Raw genomic sequence first — 23390 nt, 5'->3', positions numbered from 1 at the left:
GTTGGGAGCCTTCTGATAACAGCTTCAATCTCCTTTATTGTTATTGGTCTGTTCAAATTTTCTACGTCTTCACGGTTCAGTTTTGGGAGCTTGTGTGTGTCCAGAAATTTATCCATTTCCTCCAGATTTTCAAATTTGTTGGCGTATAGTTGTTTATAGTAATCTCGAATGATTCCTTGTATTTCAGATGAATCAGTTGTAATATCGCCTTTTTCATTTCTAATTTTTGTTATTTGAGTCTTCTCTCTTCTTTTTTTTGTTAGCCATGCTAATGGTTTGTCAATTTTATTTATCTTTTCAAAAAACCAACTTTTTGATTCGTTGATCTTTTGAATTGTTTTTTGGTTTTCAATTTCATTCAGTTCTGCTCTGATCTTAATGATTTCTTTCCGTCTGCTAACTTTAGGATTGGATTGTTCTTGTTTTTCTAGTTCTTTAAGGTGAAGTGTTAGGTTGTTCACTTGCCATCTTTCCATTCTTCTGAAGTGAGCATTTAATGCAATAAATTTTCCCCTCAATACTGCTTTTGCAGTATCCCACAGGTTTTGGTATGATGTATCATTGTTTTCATTAGTTTCAATAAACTTTTTGATTTCCTGCTTGATTTCTTCTTGGACCCATATGTCATTAAGTAGAATGCTGTTTAATTTCCATGTGTTTGTATAGTTTCCAGAGTTTTGTTTGTTATTAATTTCTAGTTTTAATCCATTGTGGTCTGAGAAGATACATGGGATAATTCCAATTTTTTTGAATTTATTGAGACTTGATTTGTGACCTAATATGTGATCTATCCTGGAGAATGATCCATGTGCTGATGAGAAGAATGAATATTCTGAGGTTGTTGGGTGGAATGTTCTGTAGATATCTGCCAATTCCAAATGGTCTAGAGTCTTGTTTAGATCTTGTGTTTCTCTACTGATTCTTTGCCTAGATGATCTGTCTAATATTGACAGTGGAGTGTTCAGGTCCCCTGCTATTATGGTATTAGTGTCTATTTCCTTCTTTAGGTCTAATAGAGTTTGTTTTATAAATCTGGCTGCTCCAACATTGGGTGCGTACATATTTATGATTGTTATGTCTTCTTGATGGATCAGTCCTTTTATCATTAAGTAGTGTCCCTCATTGTCTCTTTTTATGGTTTTTAGTTTAAAGTCTATTTTGTCAGATATAAGAATAGCCACTCCAGCTCGTTTTTCTTTTCTGTTTGCATGGTAAATCTTTTTCCATCCTTTCACTCTTAGTCTGTGTGAATCTTTATGGGTGAGGTGGGTCTCTTGTAGGCAGCATATAGTTGGGTCCTGCTTTTTGATCCAGTCAGCCAGTCTGTGTCTTTTAATTGGGGAATTTAAGCCTTTAACATTAAGAGTTGTTATTGAAAGGTGTTGATTTATTCCTAGCATTTTATTGGTTGTTTGGTTGTCTTAGGTGTCTTTTGTTCCTTGCTTTCTGATTTACTGTTTGGTTTCTTTGTTTGTTGGTTCCTTAGGTTGTAGATAGTGTTTTTGTTAGCTTGTTTTCTCTTCATGAATGCCATTTTTATTGTACTAGCGGGTTTAGATTTTTCTTGGGTTTTTATGGCAGTGGTAGTTATTTTTCAGGAACCAAACCCAGTACTCCCTTGAGGATTTCTTGTAAGGGTGGTCTTGTGGTAGTGAACTCCCGCAGTTTTTGTTTGTCTGAGAAATATACTATTTGCCCCTCATTTCGGAAGGATAGCCTTGCAGGGTAGAGTATTCTTGGCTGGCAATCTTTGTCTTTTAGTATTTTGAAAATATCATCCCATTCCTTTCTAGCTTTTAGGGTTTGTGATGAAAAGTCTGATGTTAACCTGATTGGGGCTCCCTTATAGGTGATTTGACGCTTCTCTCTTGCAGCTTTTAAGATTCTCTCTTTATCTCTGAGTTTTGCCAATTTGACTATGACATGTCTTGGAGAAGGCCTTTTTGGGTTGAATACGTTTGGAGATCGTTGAGCTTCCTGGATCTGAAGATCTGTGATTTTTCCTATACCTGGGAAGTTTTCTGCCACTATTTTGTTGAATATGTTTTCAATGGAATCTCCATTTTCCTCCCCTTCTGGAATACCCATGACTCGGATATTTGAGCGCTTGAGGTTGTCTGATATCTCTCTCAGATTTTCTTCCATGTCCTTGATTCTTTTTTCTTTCTTTTTGTCTGCTTGTGTTATTTCAAACAGCCCATCTTCAAGTTCAGAGGTTCTCTCTTCAACTTCGACAAGCCTGCTGGTTAAACTCTCCGTTGTGTTTTTTATTTCGCTGAATAACTTCTTCATTTCAGCAAGTTCTGCTACATTTTTTTTCAGGACATTGATTTCCTTGTATATTTCCTCTTTCAGATCCTGTATACTTTTCCTCATTTCATCATGATGTCTAGCTGAGTTTTCTTGTATCTCATTCAGTTTCCTTAGAATTATCACTCGAAATTCCTTGTCAGTTATTTCAAGGGCTTCTTGTTCTATAGGATCTAGAGTATGAGATTTATTAACTTTTGGTGGTGTACTTTCTTGATTTTTTGTATTTCTGGTGTCTTTTTTTTGGTGTTTATTCATTGTGGCAGGGGGTTTCACAGTCCACCGGTTTGAGACTAATGACTAACTAGGATGTTGCTGTGGTTGCCAATTTGGTATGGCTCCCGCCGTGACTGCTCAGTTGGCCTCTAGTGTCTTGTGTGTGTGGTTGCCTCGGGTCTTGGGCTTCTCCGGGTATCCACCTTTCTGGTCAGCTTGTACTCTGCTGGGCTGGTGGATCACGCACCACAGGGTGTGTGATCTCTGTTGAGCTTTCACTTTCTGTACAGGACTTCTCCCCGTTCCGTGTGCTCTGGCCCAGGCTGTTAGATCGTGCAGTGGCGACCCCACCGGGTGTGTGGTTTCTGTCGAGTCTCCGCCTCCCTGGCCGCACGTCTCCCCCCTCTGTGCACACTGTGCTGGGCTGGGGTGTGTCTTCTGCACCCGTCGTCTATCAGCTGGGCCTTCAAGACCCTGCTCAGCACCACCTCGCCCAGGAAGTCTACCAGGTTTCTGCTAGGCACAGACGACCGGTCTCTCTGGGTGCCTTTGTAGCACTGTGTAGATCTTTCTCGGGTCTTGTTCACCTTTGTATCCCCCCGGTATAAACCGAGTCTAGTGCCCGCCTGCAGCCTGCTCTCCGGCAGGTTCTAGCGGACCTGGGAACTCTCCTACCACACTATTCCCAACCAGAAATTCGTTAGGCTTTTTTCCAAACTGGTGGTCGCAGAGATGGTATCTGCCTCCCAGTAACAGGAAGTTTACCGGGCCGGAGTCCAGGGTGTGGTGGAGTGACAGTCGGCCCGCCCGTATTTCCTAGCCCTCCCAACACTGGTCGGGACGCCCCACACCCCCAGCCCCGCCAGAGAACCGCGGAGGGAGTGGGAGAGGAGGCCGGCCCGCAGGGTCCGGAAAGCCCCGCGCCAGGCCAAGCAAATGGGCTCAGTGATGGCCGATCAGGGCGGAGCTGCCCGCACCTGGGAAAATGGAGGCAGCACGGGGGCAGTGAGTGGCCTGGTGGTGCAGGCGGGAGCCGGGTGGGCAACCACCCCCCGAACAGAGCTGTGCCAGGGATCACTCACAGTGCTGTGCCAGGTCGGGCGCTCGCTCTGTCTCTGGTTTGTTGCCTTCCGTGTTCTCGGCGCTGCCGCCTCGGGCTGTTCAGTCGCGGCGGCGCCGCTCGGGCGCTCCCAGGAATCTTCTTTAATGCCGGCCTGAAACCTCGAATCCTGAATAGGGCAGCTGACCGCCTTCAGTGCGGCCCCAGCCTCCGGGATCCTGGCTGCATCCACAGCAGCCCTGGCGCCGTGTTCCCTGTCCTTTTGATTGTCTTATATAGATTCTACTTCTTGCTGACATTCTCTATTGTTTCATCTGTTTTGTCCATCTTTTTCTATATTTACCTGACAATATTAATTGTAATTATTTTAAAATCGCTGTCTGATAATTCTAGTATCTGAATCACCTGTTAATCTCTTTCTTTTCTTTTCTCTTCTTTCTCTTTCTTTCTTTCATTTCTTCCTGTTTTTAGCATGTCTTATAAGTTTTTATTAGATGCTAAGTATTAGGATAAAAAAATTGATGAGTCTGTGGATGATATCTTCTTTCAAAGAGGGTTGGTGATTTTTTTCTGACAGGCAAATAGAGTATAAGCAAGTCACTTTGATCTTGTTGAAGCTCACTTTTAGTTTTTTAAGGTCTTGTCTATTTGAGTTTTTCTTACACTCCTAGGGCATCATTCTTATTTCCTCTGTGTGGCCCTACTGTAGTCTTAACAGAAAGTGCTGGGTATTTACCAAGGTGGTCTCTCCTTAGGAAAGAGTTAAATTCTAGCTTCTCTTCCCAGCAATGTGTGGTTGCTGAAATTTTTGCTCAGGTATCTAGCTTCCCAACTGCTCTTTTCTGCTGGGTTTCCTGGAATCTTGCCCTGTGAAATGTAGCCAACTACTTGAAGGGAGTTTGTACACAGGTTTTTGTGCACCTTTTCACTGATTTCCTTCTCTGTGATTTTGCCCTGAAAAGTTCCCATCATTCTGGGACCTCTGAACTTCAACATGTCTCCTCAGTCTGTTAAGACTGAGATTTCTCCTTGGACTCTGTTCTCCCACATGGCAATTTGGGAAATACACTCAGGGAAAAAGGTGGTGTGAATGAGGAGCTCACTTTGTGTGCTTCTCTTCTTTCAACGATCGAGGCCCCTTAAGTCCTGCCTGCATTGATTGGTCTGCAGTACCTTTGGAAAGTTATTTTATAAAAATGTATTCCAGCTTTTAAAGTTATTTTCTGTGTCAGGTTTAGTCTTTTACAAGTCACAGTGTCATGGGCAGATATGGAAGTCCCTACAGTGTATTCTGAACACAGCAGCCAAAATGATCCTGTTAAATATATTAGATTATGACTCTCCTCTGTTCGAACCCCCCAGTAGTTCCCTATTTCATTCAGAGTAAGCACCAATGCCTTTAGAATTATTTAACCTTCTTACATTGTCACTATCATCCGGAGTGTGACCTCACCCCTTTGCAAATATCTCTATGGCTAACTGATTCCCTCACTTGCATATCTTTGTTCGGACATCTCTTTCTTAGCTTACTATAACCACCCTATTTAAAATTGTCTTCTCTGTTCTCATTTGCATTCTCTCTCTACTTTCCCCTCATATCACCTCATGACTTATAATTTACTTATTTATTATGTTTATTGTTTCTTTTACTTATTAGAATGAGATCTCTGCAAGGGCAAGGGCTTTTTGTCCTTTTTGTTCATTGGTGTGTCACAAATGAAAATGGAGAACCAGATGAGAATAGAGTTACAGAATCTAAGGGAGGAGGGAATTTCAGGATGGAAGAGTAATGGTCAGTTGATTCAAATGTGGAGGAATAGTCTAAAAGTATGCACGATATTTTACATTGGATTTTTAAATTAGGAGGCTATTTGTTTGTTATGCTGTGTGAGAGAAGTTTTAATTGAGGTGTAAGAGAGAAAAGAACATTTCCAGGGGTTGAGGAAGTGGCTATAGAAATTACAGTCTTTTCCCTTTTTAATCTTGTGAACAGTATAGGAGGAAATGTTCATATTTACTTGGATAATATATGTTTTCTTCTTTTAGAGAGTTAATAGATGGGTGAGTAGGTGGTTAAAGACACTAGCAGTAGTAGCTGGAGTTTTTAAATTTTTACTCATTCTTCAATTTATTAAGTGAATGCTTTGTGCCAAAAACTATAAAAGGTTCTGACCATCCAAGGGAAGTATAGGCCCTAACTGAACCGAAAGTATTACTAAACCTTAACGTTGTGCACAAAAACTTATCATGAAGGCCAGTCCCTTTTGCTATGTAGCACTAGAAAAAAGTAAATTAGGATTCTGGTTCCCATCTTTTTCTTGCATATACACTTGTGCTTGCAGCATACCACTTGGAGTTGTAGCTTAAAGTCTAAAGAGGTGTTCATATTTTAGAATTTTTTGGCAGAGCTTTGAAAAGGTCCAACCCTCCCCTCCCCAAAGATTTTGATACATCCTTTTTGGGTATGTACCTCTGATTGGAAATTGTTATTCTTTACCGCTTTTCCCAATTCATCATTCCTGGATTTAGGTTTCAGGTGTTGCTTTCTATGGCACACAAATTTTATTGGGCATTTTGAGGAAAAAGAAGGATACTGTGTAGTGTAGTGCAGTGTTCTCAAACTGGTGAAGGAGCTTTTTTTTTTCTTTTACATTTCCAGTTCATTATGGATGAATACTTATACAATAAAAAAAAAAAAATCACTAAAAAATGAGATGAAAAAAGTATACAAAATACAAACCCCAATATTTAATTAATTCAGTAAACAATGTCAAATTGCTCTGTCAAGTTTCTAAATGTGCTTACTCTGAATTTCTGTATGTATCTCCTCATGGGTTAGTAACAAAAATTTGTGAATTGGTAATGGTTCTTGGACCAGACTTTCTCGAATCACGCTTTGAGTAGCACTGATATAGTGTACAGTGCTACATAGTCTTAATTTTTCTCTTAATTTATGTTGCTTTTAAAAGGAATAGAGGTTTTAATGAATAATGGATAATAGTTTTATAAAAAGAGGTAATTTATACTATGTAAAAGCTGTAACACCTCCTAAGTTCTTATATGTAACTTGTAAAATTCTGCTTTTCGATTTTAATTACTAGTTTATTCTGGTGCTGAAATGAGTGACTTTCCTAGTAATAGCAAGATTTGTTTTAACCTTCCAGTTATATATTCTCTGTTCCTTGAAATTTAAAACAGGCATATTTTTAACATTAATGGAAAAGTTATACCGTTTAACACCACAAGATGTCACTTATGTAAAAATAAAGTTGGTGTCCTAATACTCAAAGCTAGAGAGCCCCAGGTAACTAGGTAAACGAAGAATTAGGTAAATTACAAACACAAAAAAATTTGAAACTGTTGGTTTTCAGCAAAGAGTCAAGGAAAATGTTACTAATTTAGCATTATTTTGACTGAACTATTTTGATATTTAGCAAAAAGATTTTCTTAAGATTTAAGTAGTAATACGTATTAATGGGTCAATATTTGAATCCATATAATGGAGGAGGTAGACCTAAAATGACTCAATGGAAGTGAATATATTTTGAGGGTAAACTAGGTGTTTTGGTATTAACTTTCCTAAATCTTTACTGTTTGGGTGATAAGCAAAGAGGAATTTGGAAAGAAATGTGTAATTTATGGCAGAATTTTCAGTAGGTCTTTCTCACATACATGTGAAAAGTTGAATATTACATCAATTCGAAGCAGTACCTAGGATTTTTCTTGCCTCTTTTCTCTGAACCTCAAAGTTATTAGCTCTCTGTCCATGTTAACACAGAATATATTTGTATTTATTGTTGAAGACTAGCTTTTCTGTTAAACACAAAGAATGAAACCTTTGACTTTAATATCAGGATCCTGTTTTCTTGTTTTTAGTTTGAGGGAGCAGGTCAGGACCTAAAGGTGGTTGGGAAAGGAACTCTGGCAACTTGGGCTTAAGAGGAATGCACTGTTTCCATTAGGCCATAAATAAGATTTGTCTGGGTTAAGGTTGGGGTGTCCTAAAAGTTGACACTTCATTCCTCTTCGTTGCACACTTTGCCAGATAACACTGGTGGAGGAGAATGGTGGAACACTCTTGGGGAGAAGAAAAGGGAAATTAGCAGAAGAAAATTATTTTCCTCCCTTTTTGGCGTGTATGTGCGTGATCACATTTCTTTATTTAGTTCCTATCTAATTACTCCTGCCTTTTTTCTTTCTTATCCCCAATAAGGTTTTTAAGGTTTCTTTTAGGTTTAGGTTTTTTGTTTATGAAAGTAAACATAGTCATTAAGAAGAATAGGAAAATAGCAAAAAAGTAGAAGAAAAAAAATAGTAACTTATGTGGTTTCGTTAATTTTTCTCTTTTTTCTGTTACCTGTGCAGTGTGAAAGGGCTTGAGAAAGTTTAAGAAGGGATTCTAAATTCATTATGGTAAACATTTATAGTATATTTCATAATTGTATATCCTCAGAGACAGTTTTTATATATTGCTGTCTCTACGATTTATACATTTTCTAGCTGTATTTAGAGAAAGGTCATTGTTTTAATTATTTAATTATTTTTTGTCTTTCACTAGTGGTCTCCATTGCATTTAATTTTATGAGCTGTTTGGAAAGTAAGAGTAATTTTTTTCTATAATAAATTTTATTGCCTCTGTTCTTTTTGAAAAAAAATGTGCTTAGCTTTTATTTATTTTTTTTTACTGCAATGATAGTTTGTAACATTTCACTCCTGTAGTATTTTGGTAGGGTTGCCATAACAAAATGCCACAGACTTGATGGTTTAATCAATAGAAATTTATTTTCTCACAATTCTATACATTAGAAGTCCAAGTTCAGGGTGTTGGTAGGTTTGTTTTTTTCTGAGGCCTGTCTCCCTGGCTTGAAGATGGCCACCTTCTTGCTGTAGTTACTTAACATTGCCCACAGTACTATTTCTAATTCTTATGAAAATGATATCTTTTAAGTGGTTTAATGTAAAAATCCCAGTATGGAATTTTTTTTTCTTCTCTTTTATTATAGGAATGAAGACCTAAAACAGATGTTGGAGAGCAACAAAGATTCTGCTAAATTGGATGCTATGAAACGGATTGTTGGGGTAGGTAAAATACTAGATTATGTTGATTTTTGGAAAGTGGACAAGTACTGATATATTACATTAACTATATATTAAATATCAAATCTAACATCTCTTTGCCCATTAATATTAAGTAACTTAGAATTTCCTGCCTAAAAATGTTAAGGAAGGAAGTATTAAAGTGTCAAACGTCAAGAAACTTGGGTTCTAATTTCATCTTTTTTCTGCTTCAATTTTCTTAGCTCTAATATCAAGATATTTCTCCTGTGAGATGGAGGGAGTTAAAAATTTTGAAGACAAAATAAGATGATATACAACCCTATTTTGACTTCCTACAAAGAGGCATAACCAAAGTGTTTTTTGTCATTTCATGACCTAAAAATTGTGTGCATACTTTCCTCTTTTTCAAATTGCATTACTACCAGTAGAAACACTTCATTCAGTTTAGTAGCCTAGAACTTCTAATACGTATTAATAAATTTAAGAACATTCACCAGTTTTCAATTGTAATGCAAAACATAATAAGCAATTGATTAATAGTTACAAGAGGAGTTCTATTGTCAGAGAGCTAAAGATAATACAGTTACTAATTATACATTCCATCGTTAACAAAATATTTTTGTAATTTGTGTTGCACTTTCTATTTTTCATTTGATTTTTCACATTCATAGGGAAAAACTGGCTTAATTCCAGTGGATGTCTGATGCCAAAGAGGTCTGCTTTTGTTCCAGAGGAATGAAATTCACCAATTTATTTTTCTTATTATTCCTATGATTTTTTATTATCACCATTGCTGATTTTATTTTTTACTTATTTTTATGTAGGGTAAAAATGTAATGTATTTGCATAATTTCACAAACTCTATTGTTATAAGATGACAATACAGCTGAAATAGTGCTGTTTTCCAGCAGACAGTGCTACCATATGATAGCTTGAAATTTCCTTTCTTTTCTTGATATGTTAAAGTCCAAATCCCATTTATGAAAGCTGGTTATAGGTATCAATATGCTCTGTAAAAAAGTGAGGTGGTATGAAAATTAAATGTATGAAAGTCAAGGACTAGTTATATCTGTAGAACACCTATAAATGACTTGATCCTTGCTGTCAGGTTTATGTCGTTTGGCATTGTAGGGGAAAATTTAAGGGTTCTATTGTAAATTTTTCATTTGTATTGCTTTATACTTAATACTGTTTATGGACAGTCAGTTCTTGCTTTGCACAGTTTTTATACACATGAATTTCAATTACCACTGTATAGTTAAATAACACCAGTCTCCCAACAATACAGTTCAAATTTCACTTACCTTATGTTCACTTTCCTTAACTGAGTAATTATATAATGAACAAAACTTTGCTGCCAGCACTTCAGTTCACAAACCACTATGTAAATTACACATGTGCATCATGATCAGTGAGCAGTGATGCCACTTATTTCAAAATCTGTCAGTGATTGCTCACTGTACATCTATTACTCAGTTTATGCACAGACAACAAAGTATTGTTGTGTTGCCTCCTTGATTCCCAGTGAGAAATGCATGTGATATTTTACAAAAATGGATTATTGAAAGAGATTTGGTCAACAAAAATGAAAGTGCAGCAAAAAACGAAAAGTGATAGTGCTGGAAATAAAATTCAGATAGAAAATAAATGGAGTTAGAAATAGTTGACTGTGGAAATATTGACGCTACCAGTTTTTGAGACTCTAAGTATGTACTGGAGGAACTTAGTAAAAGTGAGCTTATCAGCATAAATGAGGAAAGTGGTTTTGACGAAAAGGATGAAGATGTCTCAGAGGAAATGATACTGGCAGAAAACTTCACATTAATTAAAGGAACTCTAGGAGATAATTGATAGAATTGAAAGTCCAAAGGATAAAATGTTGGGAGCTGATTCAAACTTATAAAGAAGCACGGTAATTGCCAAGAAAAGATGGTTGCTCAGTATCATAAGTTAAGTGTTGAGCAGGAGGCAAATCCTGTTCAAACTACTCTTGATAAGTTAATTCTCAATATTTCTAATGTTTTAAATTATAGTGTACTGAATGAATACCCATTTTACTATTTTTTCATTTTCCTATACATTTATAACTGGCGGTAAGAGTTATTAATCTCCTTATCTTGTTTTTAGTTTGAGAGAGCAGGTCAGGACAAAATTTGTGTCAAAAATTTTAAAGGTCACAGGATCAATTGTAATTTTTCCAGTGGACTATTAAGCTTGCTTTGTGTGGTTTCAGCTTGCATTCCTGCAGGACGTAGTCCTGTACTACCATTCAGAGCAGGGACTGCCCTTAATTATTTCTTTAAATTTTGTCTCCTACATCCCATTAAGATAATTTATTTAACTCAAACCTGTAATACTACTGGAATTCTTGATTCAGAGGGGGGAAAAGTATGTTAAACAGTCTTTGGATAAAATTTTAAAAATCTGAAAGTGTGGTGGTTTTCTCTATATTCTTAAACTGAGGAAGAAATAAAAATCCATACTCTCATAATCTGGACTACTGAACTATCATAAATATAATTTAAAGAAATGTAGTTTTCTCTATATTCTTCTCAAACTGATGAAGAAATAAAAATCTGTACTGTCATAATCTGGACTACTGAACTATCATAAATATAATTTAAATGTAAAGAAATCTAAATGTAGCCATACATGCCTAATAGTTACCAACTGTCTCTTATTAGAAAGTTATATAAATGTACATTTTGAACTTGATTTTTATTAGAAAATGATTAGTAATTTAAATTATTATATAAAAGTGATGTAAATATCACTTATTATACAAGTGATATAAATATGTATTCATACATTTTCAAATAATGTTGAAGTATAAAAAGTAAAAGTTTCATCTTCCAAATAAGCTTTAGAATCAGATGATCAACTTCTATTAAAAATTGTTTTTGGATTTTGATTAGGATAATATAGAATTTATATATTCCCTCCTTTCTTCCCTCCCTTCCTCCCTTCCTGTCTTTCAGTAGTGTTGTTTTATAGTTTGCATCATAGAGGTCTTGAGCATTCCTTGTTAGATTGATTCTTGTGTGTTTTTTTAACTCTTGGTTGCTATTGTGAATGGTCTCCCTCATTTTATTTTTGAAATTAATTACTACTTGTGTATAGGAAAAATGCTAATGTTTCTGTATTCTTTTATTTGGCCTCCTCAGTGAACTCTATTTTTACCTCTGTCAGTTTTTCAGTTCCTTTTCTTGAAATTTTTGGCTAGAAAATGATATCAGCTGGAAGTTATGATAGATTTATATTTTCTTTTCAAATATTTATATCTCTTATTTATTTTTCTTATGTCTTTGCTCTACCATGATATTGAATAGTGGGGATGCTGGAAGGCATCACTGTTTTGATTCCGATTTTATTGGAAATATGTCTAATGTTTTACTCTTGGAAATAATGTTTCCTTATAGAATTCAAGTAGGTATATTTCTGGGTTGGTCTGTAGTTTTCTCTTTGTCCTTTGGTGGGGTTTTTGATAAAGGTTCAGCTAGATTCATAGAATGAGTTGTTATCTAAGCTATCTTGGCCTACTTCAAGGTTGCAAAGATCCACCCCACCCCCACCCCCCTGTTTTCTGTTTTTAGCTTTTAGATTCAGGTCTAGGATCCATTTTGCATTAACTTTTATGTGTTGTGTGAGGCAAGAGTCAAGGTTTTGTTTTTTCACATGTGTATATCTGATTTTGCCCACACTATTTGTTTAAAAAGCCATTCTTTCTCCACTGATTTTCAGCCTTCAATGGAAATCAGTTTACCATATATGTATGGGTCTACATCTGAACTCTCTCTTCTGGTACACTGATTTTTATAGCTGTTGTTTCACAAGTACCTCTCTCTTGCTTTCTGTAGCTTTAAAATAAACTATCATATGTCCTCTAATCCCAGGGTTGTTTTATTTATTCTGTATTCTTTGTGTTTCCATATAAATTTTAAAATTGACTTGCCTGTTTCTGAAAACAAACAAACAAACAAAAACTACTGGGATATTGATTGAAATTGCATTGAATTTGTGATCAATTTTGGGAGAATTGGCATTTTAACAGTATTTAGTCTTATGACCCATGATCACGATTCTTTCTTTTTTCTTATTTAGATCTTTAATTTCTCTCAGCAGTGTGTTGCAGTTTTTAGTGTTAAATTTTAAGTTCTGTTGTTTTGTTAATATTTTCCCTAAATATTTTGTATGCTATTGAAGGCCATATTTTTATTTATTTAAAAAAATTTATTTATTTTTTGGTGGCTGGCTGGTATAGGCATTGAACCCTGGACCTTGGTGTTACCAGCACTGATGATATTTTTAAATCTCAGTTTTCAACTAGCAATTGTTGCTGGCTAGTTCACTATTTTATTAAATAAGTTATTCTGCTTGAAATTTTTTTCCAGTGAGCTATTATAACAATCATTTGTCCTCCTTTACTTTTGTTTAGTTTTTTATTTGATTTCTAATTACCATGGTATTTCTACATGGAAAATCTTAATATCATTTAAAAAATTTTATGGTCCTGTGTTTAAGTGTGCTATGTTTATGTGTATTTTCTGTTACTCAATGGCGGATGTTTAATGTCTTTCTCAGATTAGTTCACTTATCTTTGTAATTATGGGATAATGAATAAATTTGAATCTTCTTTGATAGTTGAGACTTTAAAAATTCCTAGAGTTATTGATATGTATTACTTCACATCCATATAGAAAATTAAACATAATTTCAAAGTTCCAGATATTTTGGTAAAATAAAAACAAACAAAAAACAAATACAAATCATACATTATCGTTGTAGAAAAAAATGGAAAAAGTCCATATAAGAAGAAGAAACTAACAGCATAATAATTCTTACTGTTTTAAGTTGATATTTATAATAAATAGTTTGGTCTAAATCATTCTAGATTGATTGCCCATCCTTTGTTTTCTCCCTTTCTTCCTTTAACAAAAAATTCTTTAGTTCTTTGTGTGTTTTTCTGCAGTGTTGTTATGCATCAGAACCAGTTCCTGGTTTGTAGGCTTGGGATTTTACTGGCAATGTAACATCTATAGAACCTTAGTGTGTTTTCTATTTGTTTTGCTCTAGTGTACTCTCTGGAATACAAATCAAAGGTTGGTTTGCTTTCTATATCCCCATTTATTCTTGGCTACTGATTCTTAACAGTTGCAATTGGATCTGGAAACCTGTAGAATCTCCCTCCCCTCCTTTTGTTACCTGTAACTTAACCAGTAGTTATTTACAAATTAAAAATTCTGAATTTTCTCCTCATCTTTACTATTGCTGTGAAGAATAACCAGTTGAAAGTAAGAAATTAAGCTCCATTTCTCTTTTTCACCCCTGAGTTTAAAAATTAGTGTGAATTTTTGGATCTAGATTATTATTCAATATTTTAAAAATAACATGAGCAACATACAAAAATCAGTCATTTTAATACACCACATTAATGGAATGAAAGGGGAAAAAAAGTGATCATTTTAATATGTATAGGAAAAGCATCTGACAAAATTCAACACCCTTTCATGGTAAAAACACTTCACAAACCCAGAACAGAAGGAAACTACCTAAACGTATTAAAGGTCATGTGTGAAAAACACAAAGGTAGCCTCATATGCAATGATGAAAAACTGAAATCTTTTATGCTAAGATCAGGAATAAGACAAAGATGTCTGTGTTTGCCACCCTTATACAACACAGTATTGGAAATTTTAGAGCAATGAGGCAATAAAAAGAAAAGGCATCCAAGTTGTAAACAAAGCAGTAAAGTTATGTTTGTTCACAGATAACATTATCTTATATATGGATAACTTTAAATATTCCACCACTGCCAGCAAAAAACTGTTAGAACTGCTACGCTAATTTAGCAAAGTTCCAGGATAAAAATGAACACACAAAAATCAGTTGCATTTTTATACACTAACAATGAACAGTCTGAGAAGGAAATTAAGAAAATAATTCCATTTATAATAGTATTGAAAATAATAAAATACTTAGAAAGAAACTTAACCAAGTAGATGAAAGACATGTACTCTGAAACATTACTGAAAAAAATTAAGGAAGACACAAATAAATGGAAAGACAGCTTATTAGAGGAGCAGATTATTTGAGAAAGACTAGATATACAAGAGAAGAAATATGAGAAATATGTCTAATTCATATTCTTAATGAGATTTGAGGGGACATGGCATTTTTTGGAAGAACAACAACTTTGGACTAGGGAAAAAAGCTTTCAGATAAAATGTCATTACCAAATTTAAAAATATAATGGGAGAAAGTAGGATAGTACCAAAAATTCTAAATCTAATTATAATGTCAGCTCAAAAAGTTTTCCCAGAAATCAGACGAAAGGAGAGATCAGTTTGACAGGTGAAAAGACAGAGACGTGAAGGATGGATCCAAAAAATGTAATATACATGTAATAGAAATGACGAGAGAGCAGAGGCAGACAGGAAAAAGAGAAAATAAATAGAAAAATAACAGATTGTAACTGTATTAGTCCATTTTTGTTGCTTATAACAAAATACTTAAAACTGGGTGATTTATAAAGAAAATGAAATTTATTGCTTACAGTTTCTGAGGCTGGGAATTCCAAAGTCCATGGCAACAGTGACCCATGGGTCTCACTTTGCAAGATGGTGGAAGCAGGGAGAGCAGAGCAGAGAGAGAGAAAGGCAGACTCTCCTCTTCTTTTCAAGCCTTCAGAACCACACCACTGACCACCATTTTTAATCCATTCACTACTGCACAGTCCTACAATCCAATCACCTCTTCAAGGCTCCACCTTTCAGTTACCACAATAGGATTTCTCACCCCTTTAACAGTCACAGTGGGGGCTAAGTTTCTAATACATAAAACTTGGGGGACACAATTCAAGTTTCAGGGAGTTTTGGGGGGACATAATTCAATCCACTACAGTAACTAATGGGTAGATAGTTGTTTTCTAAAATATCATCTTAAGTGAACCATACCATGCAGAAATTTGTTGAAATTTCTTGTGAATAGTACCATATCTGAAATAAAAAATATACTGGATTGACTCAATAGCAGAATGTAGATGACAGAAGAAAGAGTGAGAAGTTGAAGACAGATTATTAGAAATTAGTTAATTTGAAGAAAAGAGATTAAAGGGCCGGTCCTGTGGCTCACTCGGGAGAGCGTGGCACTGGTAGCGCGGAGGTCACGGGTTCGGATCCTATATAGGGATGGCTGGTGCGCTCACTGGCTGAACGTTGTGCAGACCATACTGTGCTGAGGGTTATGACCTCCTTACTGGTCAGAAAAAAAAGAAAAAAAAAAAAGAAATTAAAAAGAAAAGAAATGGCTATTCAGGATTCGAGGTTTCAGGCTGGCATAAAAGAAGATTCCTGGGAGCGCCCGAGCCGTGCTTTGGGACCGAGTGAGCAGCCTGAGGTGGCGGCTGAGGACGGGGATGGCGACGACGCAGAGGCAGAGAGCGAGCCACCCGGCCCAGCACAGCCCCATGAATGACCACAGGGCTGGCCCTGCACAGGGGGCGGACGCCCGCTCGGCTTCCGCCGGCCCCACCGGGCCACTCACTGGACCCGGGGCTGCATCCATTTTCTCAGGTGGTGGCGACTCCGGCCCGGCTCAGCCAAGCCTGTCCTCTTCGCCCAGCTCCGCTCCTCACTGAGCCTTCCCACTTGCTTGCCCCGGTGTGGGGCTTCCCGGGGCCTGCGGGCCGGCCTCTCCTCCCACTCCCTCTGTGGTTCTCTGGCGGGGCTGGTGGCGTGGGGCATCCCCGGCCAGCGTCGGGAGGGCAAGGAAGTACTGGCTGGGCTGACTGTCACTCCACCGCACCCTGGGCTCCGGCCCCCGGTAAATTTCCTGTTACCGGGAGGCAGATACGATCTCTGCAGGCACCAGTTCGGAAAAACGCCTAACCAATTTCTGGTTAGGAATAGTGTGGTCGGAGAGTTCCCAAGTTTGCTTGAACATGGCGGAGAGCTGACTGCAGGCCGGCACCGGACTCGGTCCGTGCGGGGGGATTCAAAGGTGAACCGTGTGCTGCGGGCTCCTCCCCCGAGGAGCTCACGCTCTGGTGTGGGAGATAAGACAAGTACACAAATAACCACGATACCAGGAGGAAGGTGATAAGTCCCGAGAAAGATCTACACAGTGCTACAAAGGCACCCAGAGCGACAGGTCGTCTGCGCCTAGTAGAAACCTGGTAGACTTCCTGGGGGAGGCAGTGCTGAGCAGGGTCTTGAAGGCCCAGCTGATAGACGAGGGTTGCAGAAGACATGTCCCAGCCCAGCCCAGTGCGCACAGAGCGGGGAGACGTCTGGCTACGGAGGTGGAGACTTGACAGTAACCAAACACCCTGTGGGGTTGCCACTGCACGATCCAACAGCCAGGGCTACAGCCCACGGAACAGGGAGAAGTCCTGCACAGGAAGTGGAAGCTCAGCAGAGACCACAAACCCTGCAGTATGGCCCTGTGATCGAGCAGCCCAGCAGAGTCCAAGCTGACCAGAGAGGTGGCTCCCAGAAGAGGCCCAAGACCCGAGGCAACCACACACACAAGGCACTAGAGGCCAATGGAGCAGTCACGGAGGTAGCCATACCAAATTTGGCAACCACAGCAACATCTTAGTTAGTCAATAGTCTCAAACCGGTGGACTGTGAAACCCCCTGCCACAATGAATAAACATCAAAAAAAAGATACCAGAAATACAAAAAATCAAGATAGTACACCACCAAAAGTTAATAAATCTCAAACTATAGATCCTATAGAACAAGAAGCCCTTGAAATGACTGACAAGGAATTTCGAGTGATAATTCTAAGGAAACTGAATGAGATACAAGAAAACTCAGCTAGACATCATGATGAAACGAGGAAAAGTATACAGGACCTGAAAGAGGAAATGTACAAGGAAATCAATGTCCTGAAAAAAAATGTAGCAGAACTTGCCGAACGGAAGAAGTTATTCAGCAAAATAAAAAACACAACCGAGAGTTTAACCAGCAGGCTTATCGAAGTGGAAGAGAGAACATCTGAACTTGAAGAAGGGCTGTTTGAAATAACACAAGGAGACGAAAAAAAAGAAAAAAGAATCAAAGACATTGAAGAAAATCTGAGAGAGATATCAGACAACCTTAAGCGCTCAAATATCTGAGTCATGGGTATTCCAGAAGGGGAGGAAAACGGAGATTCCACTGAAGACATATTCAACAAAATAGTGGCAGAAAATATCCCAGGTATAGGAAAAATCACAGATCTTCAGATCCAGGAAGCTCAACGATCTCCAAACGTATTCAACCCAAAAAGGCCTTCTCCAAGACATGTTATAGTCATATAGGGAAAACTCAGAGACAGAGAGAGAATCTTAAAAGCTGCAAGAGAGAAGCGGGAAATAACCTATAAGGGAGCCCCAATCAGGCTAACATCAGACTTTTCATCACAAACCCTAAAAGCTAAAAAGGAATGGGATGATATATTCAAAATACTAAAAGACAAAGATTGCCAGCCAAGAATACTCTACCCTGCAAGGCTATCCTTCCGAAATGAAGGGCAAATAGTATATTTCTCAGACAAACAAAAACTGCGGGAGTTCACTACCACACGACCACCCTTACAAGAATTCCTGAAGGGAGTACTGGGTTTGGTTCCTGAAAAATAACTACCACTGCCATAAAAACCCAAGAAAAATCAAAACCCACTAGTATAATAAAAATGGCATTCATGAAGAGAAAACAAGCTAACAAAAACTCTATCTACAACCTAAGGAACCAAGAAACACAGAAACCAAACCCTAAACCAGAAAGCAAGGAACAAAAGACACCTAAGACAACCAAACAACCAATAAAATGCTAGGAATAAATCAACACCTTTCAATAACAACTCTTAATGTAAAAGGCTTAAATTCCCCAATCAAAAGACACACACTGGCTGACTGGATTAAAAAGGAGGACCCAACTATATGCTGCCTAAAATAGACCCACCTCACCCATAAAGACTCACATAGACTCAGTGTGAAAGGATGGAAAAAGATTTACCATGCAAACAGAAAAGAAAAACGAGCTGGAGTAGCTATTCTTATATCTGACAAAATAGACTTTAAACTAAAAACCACAAAAAGAGACAATGAGGGACATTACTTAATGATAAAAGGACTGATGCATCAAGAAGATATAACAATCATAAATATGTACGCACCCAATGTGGGAGCAGCCAGATTTATAAAACAAACTCTATTAGACCTAAAGAAGGAAATAGATAATGACACCATAATAGCAGGGGACCTGAACACCCCACTGTCAATATTAGACCGATCATCTAGGCAAAGAATCAGTAGAGAAACACAAGATCTAAACAAGAGTCTAGACCAATTGGACTTGGCAGATATGTACAGAACATTCCACCCAACAACCTCAGAATATTCATTCTTCTCATCAGCACATGGATCATTCTCCAGGATAGATCACATATTAGGTCACAAAAGAAGTCTCAATAAATTCAAAAAAATTGGAATTATCCCATGTATTTTCTCAGACCACAATGGATTAAAAGTAGAAATTAATAACAAGCGAAACACTGGAAACTATACAAACACATGGAAATTAAACAGCATTCTACTTAGTGACCTATGGGTCCAAGAAGAAATCAAGCAGGAAATCAAAAAATTTCTTGAAACTAATGAAAATAATGATACATCATACCAAAACCTGTGGGATACTGCAAAAGCAGTATTAAGGGGGAAATTTATTGCATTAAATGCTCACTTCAGAAGAATGGAAAGATGGCAAGTGAACAACCTAACACTTCACCTTAAAGAACTAGAAAAACAAGAACAATCCAAACCTAAAGTTAGCAGGCGGAAAGAAATCATTAAGATCAGAGTAGAACTGAATGAAATTGAAACCAAAAAAACAATTCAAAAGATCAATGAATCAAAAAGCTGGTTTTTTGAAACGATAAATAATTTGACAAACCATTAGCATGGCTAACAAAAAAAAAAGAAGAGAGAAGATTCAAATAACAAAAATTAGAAATGAAAAAGGCGATATTACAACTGATTCATCTGAAATACAAGGAATCATTCGAGACTACTATAAACAATTATAAGCCAACAAAAATCTGGAGGAAATGGATAAATTTCTGGACACACACAAGCTCCCAAAACTAAACCGTGAAGATGTAGAAAATTTGAACAGACCAATAACAATAAAGGAGATAGAAGCTGTGATCAGAAGGCTCCCAACAAAGAAAAGCCCAGGACCAGATGGATTCACAGCAGAATTTTACCAAACATTCAAAGAGGAATTGACACCGATTCTTTACAAACTATTCCAAAAGATCAAAACAGACGCAAATCTCCCAAACTCATTCTATGAAGCAAAAATCATCCTGATACCAAAACCAGGTAATGATATAACCAAAAAAGAAAACTACAGGATGATATCCTTGATGAATATAGATGCAGAAATCCTCACTAAAATACTAGCAAACAGAATACAGCAACACATACGTAAAATTATTCACCATGATCAAGTGGGATTCATCCCAGGGATGCAAGGTTGGTTCAACATACGCAAATCAAAAAATGTGATACACCATATTAATAAAGTCAAACACAAGGACCATGTGATCATCTCTATAGATGCTGAAAAAGCATTTGATAAAATTCAGCACTCATTCATGACAAAGACCCTCTATAAGTTAGTTGTAGGTATAGTATCTCCACATAATTAAAGCCATATATGCCAAACCCACTGCCAATATCATCCTGAATGGGGAAAAGCTGAAAGCTTTTCCTTTAAGAACAGGAACTAGACAAGGATGCCCACTCTCACCACTCCTATTCAACATAGTGTTGGAAGTACTAGCCAGAGCAATCAGAGAAGAGAAGGAAATAAAGGGCATCCAGATTGCAAAAGATGAAGTCAAACTGTCCCTGTTTGCAGATGACATGACCCTATATATCGAACAGCCTAAAACTTCTACAAAAAAACTCTTGGAGTTGATAAATGATTTCAGCACAGTAGCAGGATGCAAAATCAACACACAAAAATCAGTAGCGTTTCTTTTCTCCAATAGTGAACTTGCTGAACGAGAAATCAAGAAAGCCTGCCCATTTACAATAGCCACCAAAAAAATAAAATACTTAGGAATTGAGTTAACCAAGGATGTGAAAAATCTCTGTAATGAGTACTACAAACCACTGCTGAGAGAAATTAGAGAGGATACAAGAAGATGGAAAGATATCCCATGCCCTTGGGTTGGAAGAATCAACATAGTGAAAATGTCCATACTACCCAAAGTGATATACAAATTCAATGAAATCCCCATCAAAATTCCAAAGACAATTTCCTCAGAAATGGAAAGAACTATCCAGACATTTATATGGAATAATAAAAGACCACGCATAGCCAGAGCAATGCTCAGCAAAAAAATAAAGCTGGAGGCATAACACTACCCGACTTTAAGCTATACTACAAAGCTGTAATAACCAAAACAGTATGGTACTGGCATAAAAACAGACACACCGATCAATGGAATAGAATAGAGAATCCAGAAATCAACCCACACACTTACTGCCATCTGATCTTTGAGAAAGGCACCAAGCCTATTCACTGGGGAAGGGACTGCCTCTTCAGCAAATGGTGCTGGGATAAATCCATATGCAGGAGAATGAAACTAGACCCATACCTCTCACCATATACTAAAATCAACTCAAAATGGATTAAGGATTTAAATATACACACTGAAACAATAAAACTTCTTAAAGAAAACATAGGAGAAACACTTCAGGAAATAGTACTGGACACAGACTTCATGAACACGACCCCAAAAGCATGGGCAATCAAAGGAAAAATAAAAAAATGTGATTATATCAAACTAAAGAGCTTCTGCACAGCAAAGGAAACAATTAACAGAGTTAAAAGACAACCAACAGAGTGGGAGAAAATATTTGCAAAATATACATCTGACAAAGGATTAATATCCAGAATATATAAGGAACTCAAACAACTTTGCAAGAAAAAAACAAGCAACCCAATTAAAAAATGGGCAAAAGAGCTAAGTAGGCATTTCTCTAAGGAAGATATCCAAATGGCCAACAGACATATGAAAAAATGCTCAACATCACTCAGCATCCGGGAAATGCAAATCAAAACCACATTGAGATACCATCTAACCCCAGTTAGGATGGCTAAAATCCAAAAGACTATGAACGATAAATGCTGGCGAGGTTGCGGAGAAAAAGGAACTCTCATACATTGTTGGTGGGACTGCAAAATGGTGCAGCCTCTATGGAAAATGGTATGGAGGTTCCTCAAACAATTGCGGATAGATCTGCCATATGACCCAGCTATCCCACTGATGGGAATATACCCAGAGGAATGGAAATCATCAAGTCGAAGGTATGCCTGTTCCTGAATGTTCATTGCAGCACTCTTTACAATAGCCAAGAGTTGGAACCAGCCCAAATGTCCATCATCGGATGAGTGGATATGGAAAATGTGGTACATCTACACAATGGAATACTACTCAGCTATAAAAAAGAATGAAGTAGTGCCATTTGCAACAACATGGATGGACCTGGAGAGAATTTTAAGTGAAACAAGTCAGGCACAGGAAGGGAAATATCACATGTTCTCACTTATTGGTGGGAGCTAAAAATTAATATATAAATTCACACAGACACACACACACAAAAAACCGGAGGGGGTGGGGAGAAGATATAAGAACCACAATTACTTGATGTTGATACAACAAGCAAACAGAAAGGACATTGTTGGGGGGGAGGGTGGAGCGGGAGGAGGGAAGGAGGTTTTTGTAAGGGGCAACAATAATCAACCACAATGTATATCGACAAAATAAAAATAAATAAATAAATAAATAAATAATTTGAAAAAAGAAATGAATAGAGTCTTATTAGGTGATTTCAAGAGGTCTAATGCATGTATCATTAGAACACCAGAAGGAGAAGAGAAAGAGATTGGGGCAGAAGAAAATATCTGAAGAAATAATGGTGGAAAACTCCCCAAATTTGATGAAATTTATAAACTTATGGATGAAGGAAGCTCAGTGAACCCCAGTCAAGGTAAACTAAAAGGAAACCATGCATAAGTCCAGTAATCAAACTGTTGAAAACCAAAACTAAAGAAAACTTGAAAGTATGTGTGAAAATGATACATTACCTACAGGGGAGCAATGATTTGAATAACTGTAGATTTCTCTTCAGAAACCATGGCAGGCAGATGATAGTTCTGAAAGAAAAGAACTGTTAATCCAGAATTTTATATCCAGTGAAAATACCCTTTAAGAGTAAAGATAATGTTAGGCCAAGAAAAATAGTGTTCATTTCTAGCTGACCTGTTTTAATGGAGTGTTAATGGAAGTTCTTTAGGCTGAAGGGAAATGATATCAGATGGATATTTAGAGAGACCAGTCGAAATGGTAAATATCTGAGTAATCATAAAGGACTAATTTTATTCTTCTTAAGTTATCCTATTGTCTGAGGAGTTTTTAATGGCTATAGGTAGAATACATATGACAGCTATAATGTGAAAGCTAGTGGGGAAATGATATTAAAAGGACCTACTGTATGGTTGTGAGGTTTCTACATTTTACTTGACTTGGTACAGTGTTAACTACATAGATTGTGTGAGGTTTACTATATCTGTATCTGTCTATATTTGTCTGTATATCTATCTAATAATTTCTAGAGGAGGAACAACTAAAAAATTATATAAAAATTAGCCAAAATGTTGATATAAAAATAAAAATATTTAATACT

The 23390-nt window shown here is 37.1% G+C and overlaps 1 protein-coding gene across 4 annotated transcripts in view; it reads left to right on the top strand.

The window, feature by feature from the left end:
* AP3B1 (adaptor related protein complex 3 subunit beta 1) overlaps nt 1-23390 on the top strand; it is a 291668-nt gene that overhangs the window by 26187 nt on the left and 242091 nt on the right. For all 4 annotated transcript variants that reach the window (XR_010022600.1, XM_063085544.1, XM_063085543.1 and 1 more), the window contains exon 2: nt 8590-8665. Coding sequence is in view for 3 of the 4 variants with exons in the window: in XM_063085544.1 (XP_062941614.1) it covers nt 8590-8665 (76 nt within the window). In the remaining variant the exon portion in view is untranslated. The remainder of the gene's footprint in view (nt 1-8589; nt 8666-23390) is intronic.

This window comes from Cynocephalus volans, chromosome 2 (genome assembly GCF_027409185.1).
Source record: "Cynocephalus volans isolate mCynVol1 chromosome 2, mCynVol1.pri, whole genome shotgun sequence".
NCBI lineage: Eukaryota > Metazoa > Chordata > Mammalia > Dermoptera > Cynocephalidae > Cynocephalus > Cynocephalus volans.
Note: the sequence above shows the minus strand (reverse complement) of the source record. Positions and strands in the feature narration are given on the sequence as shown.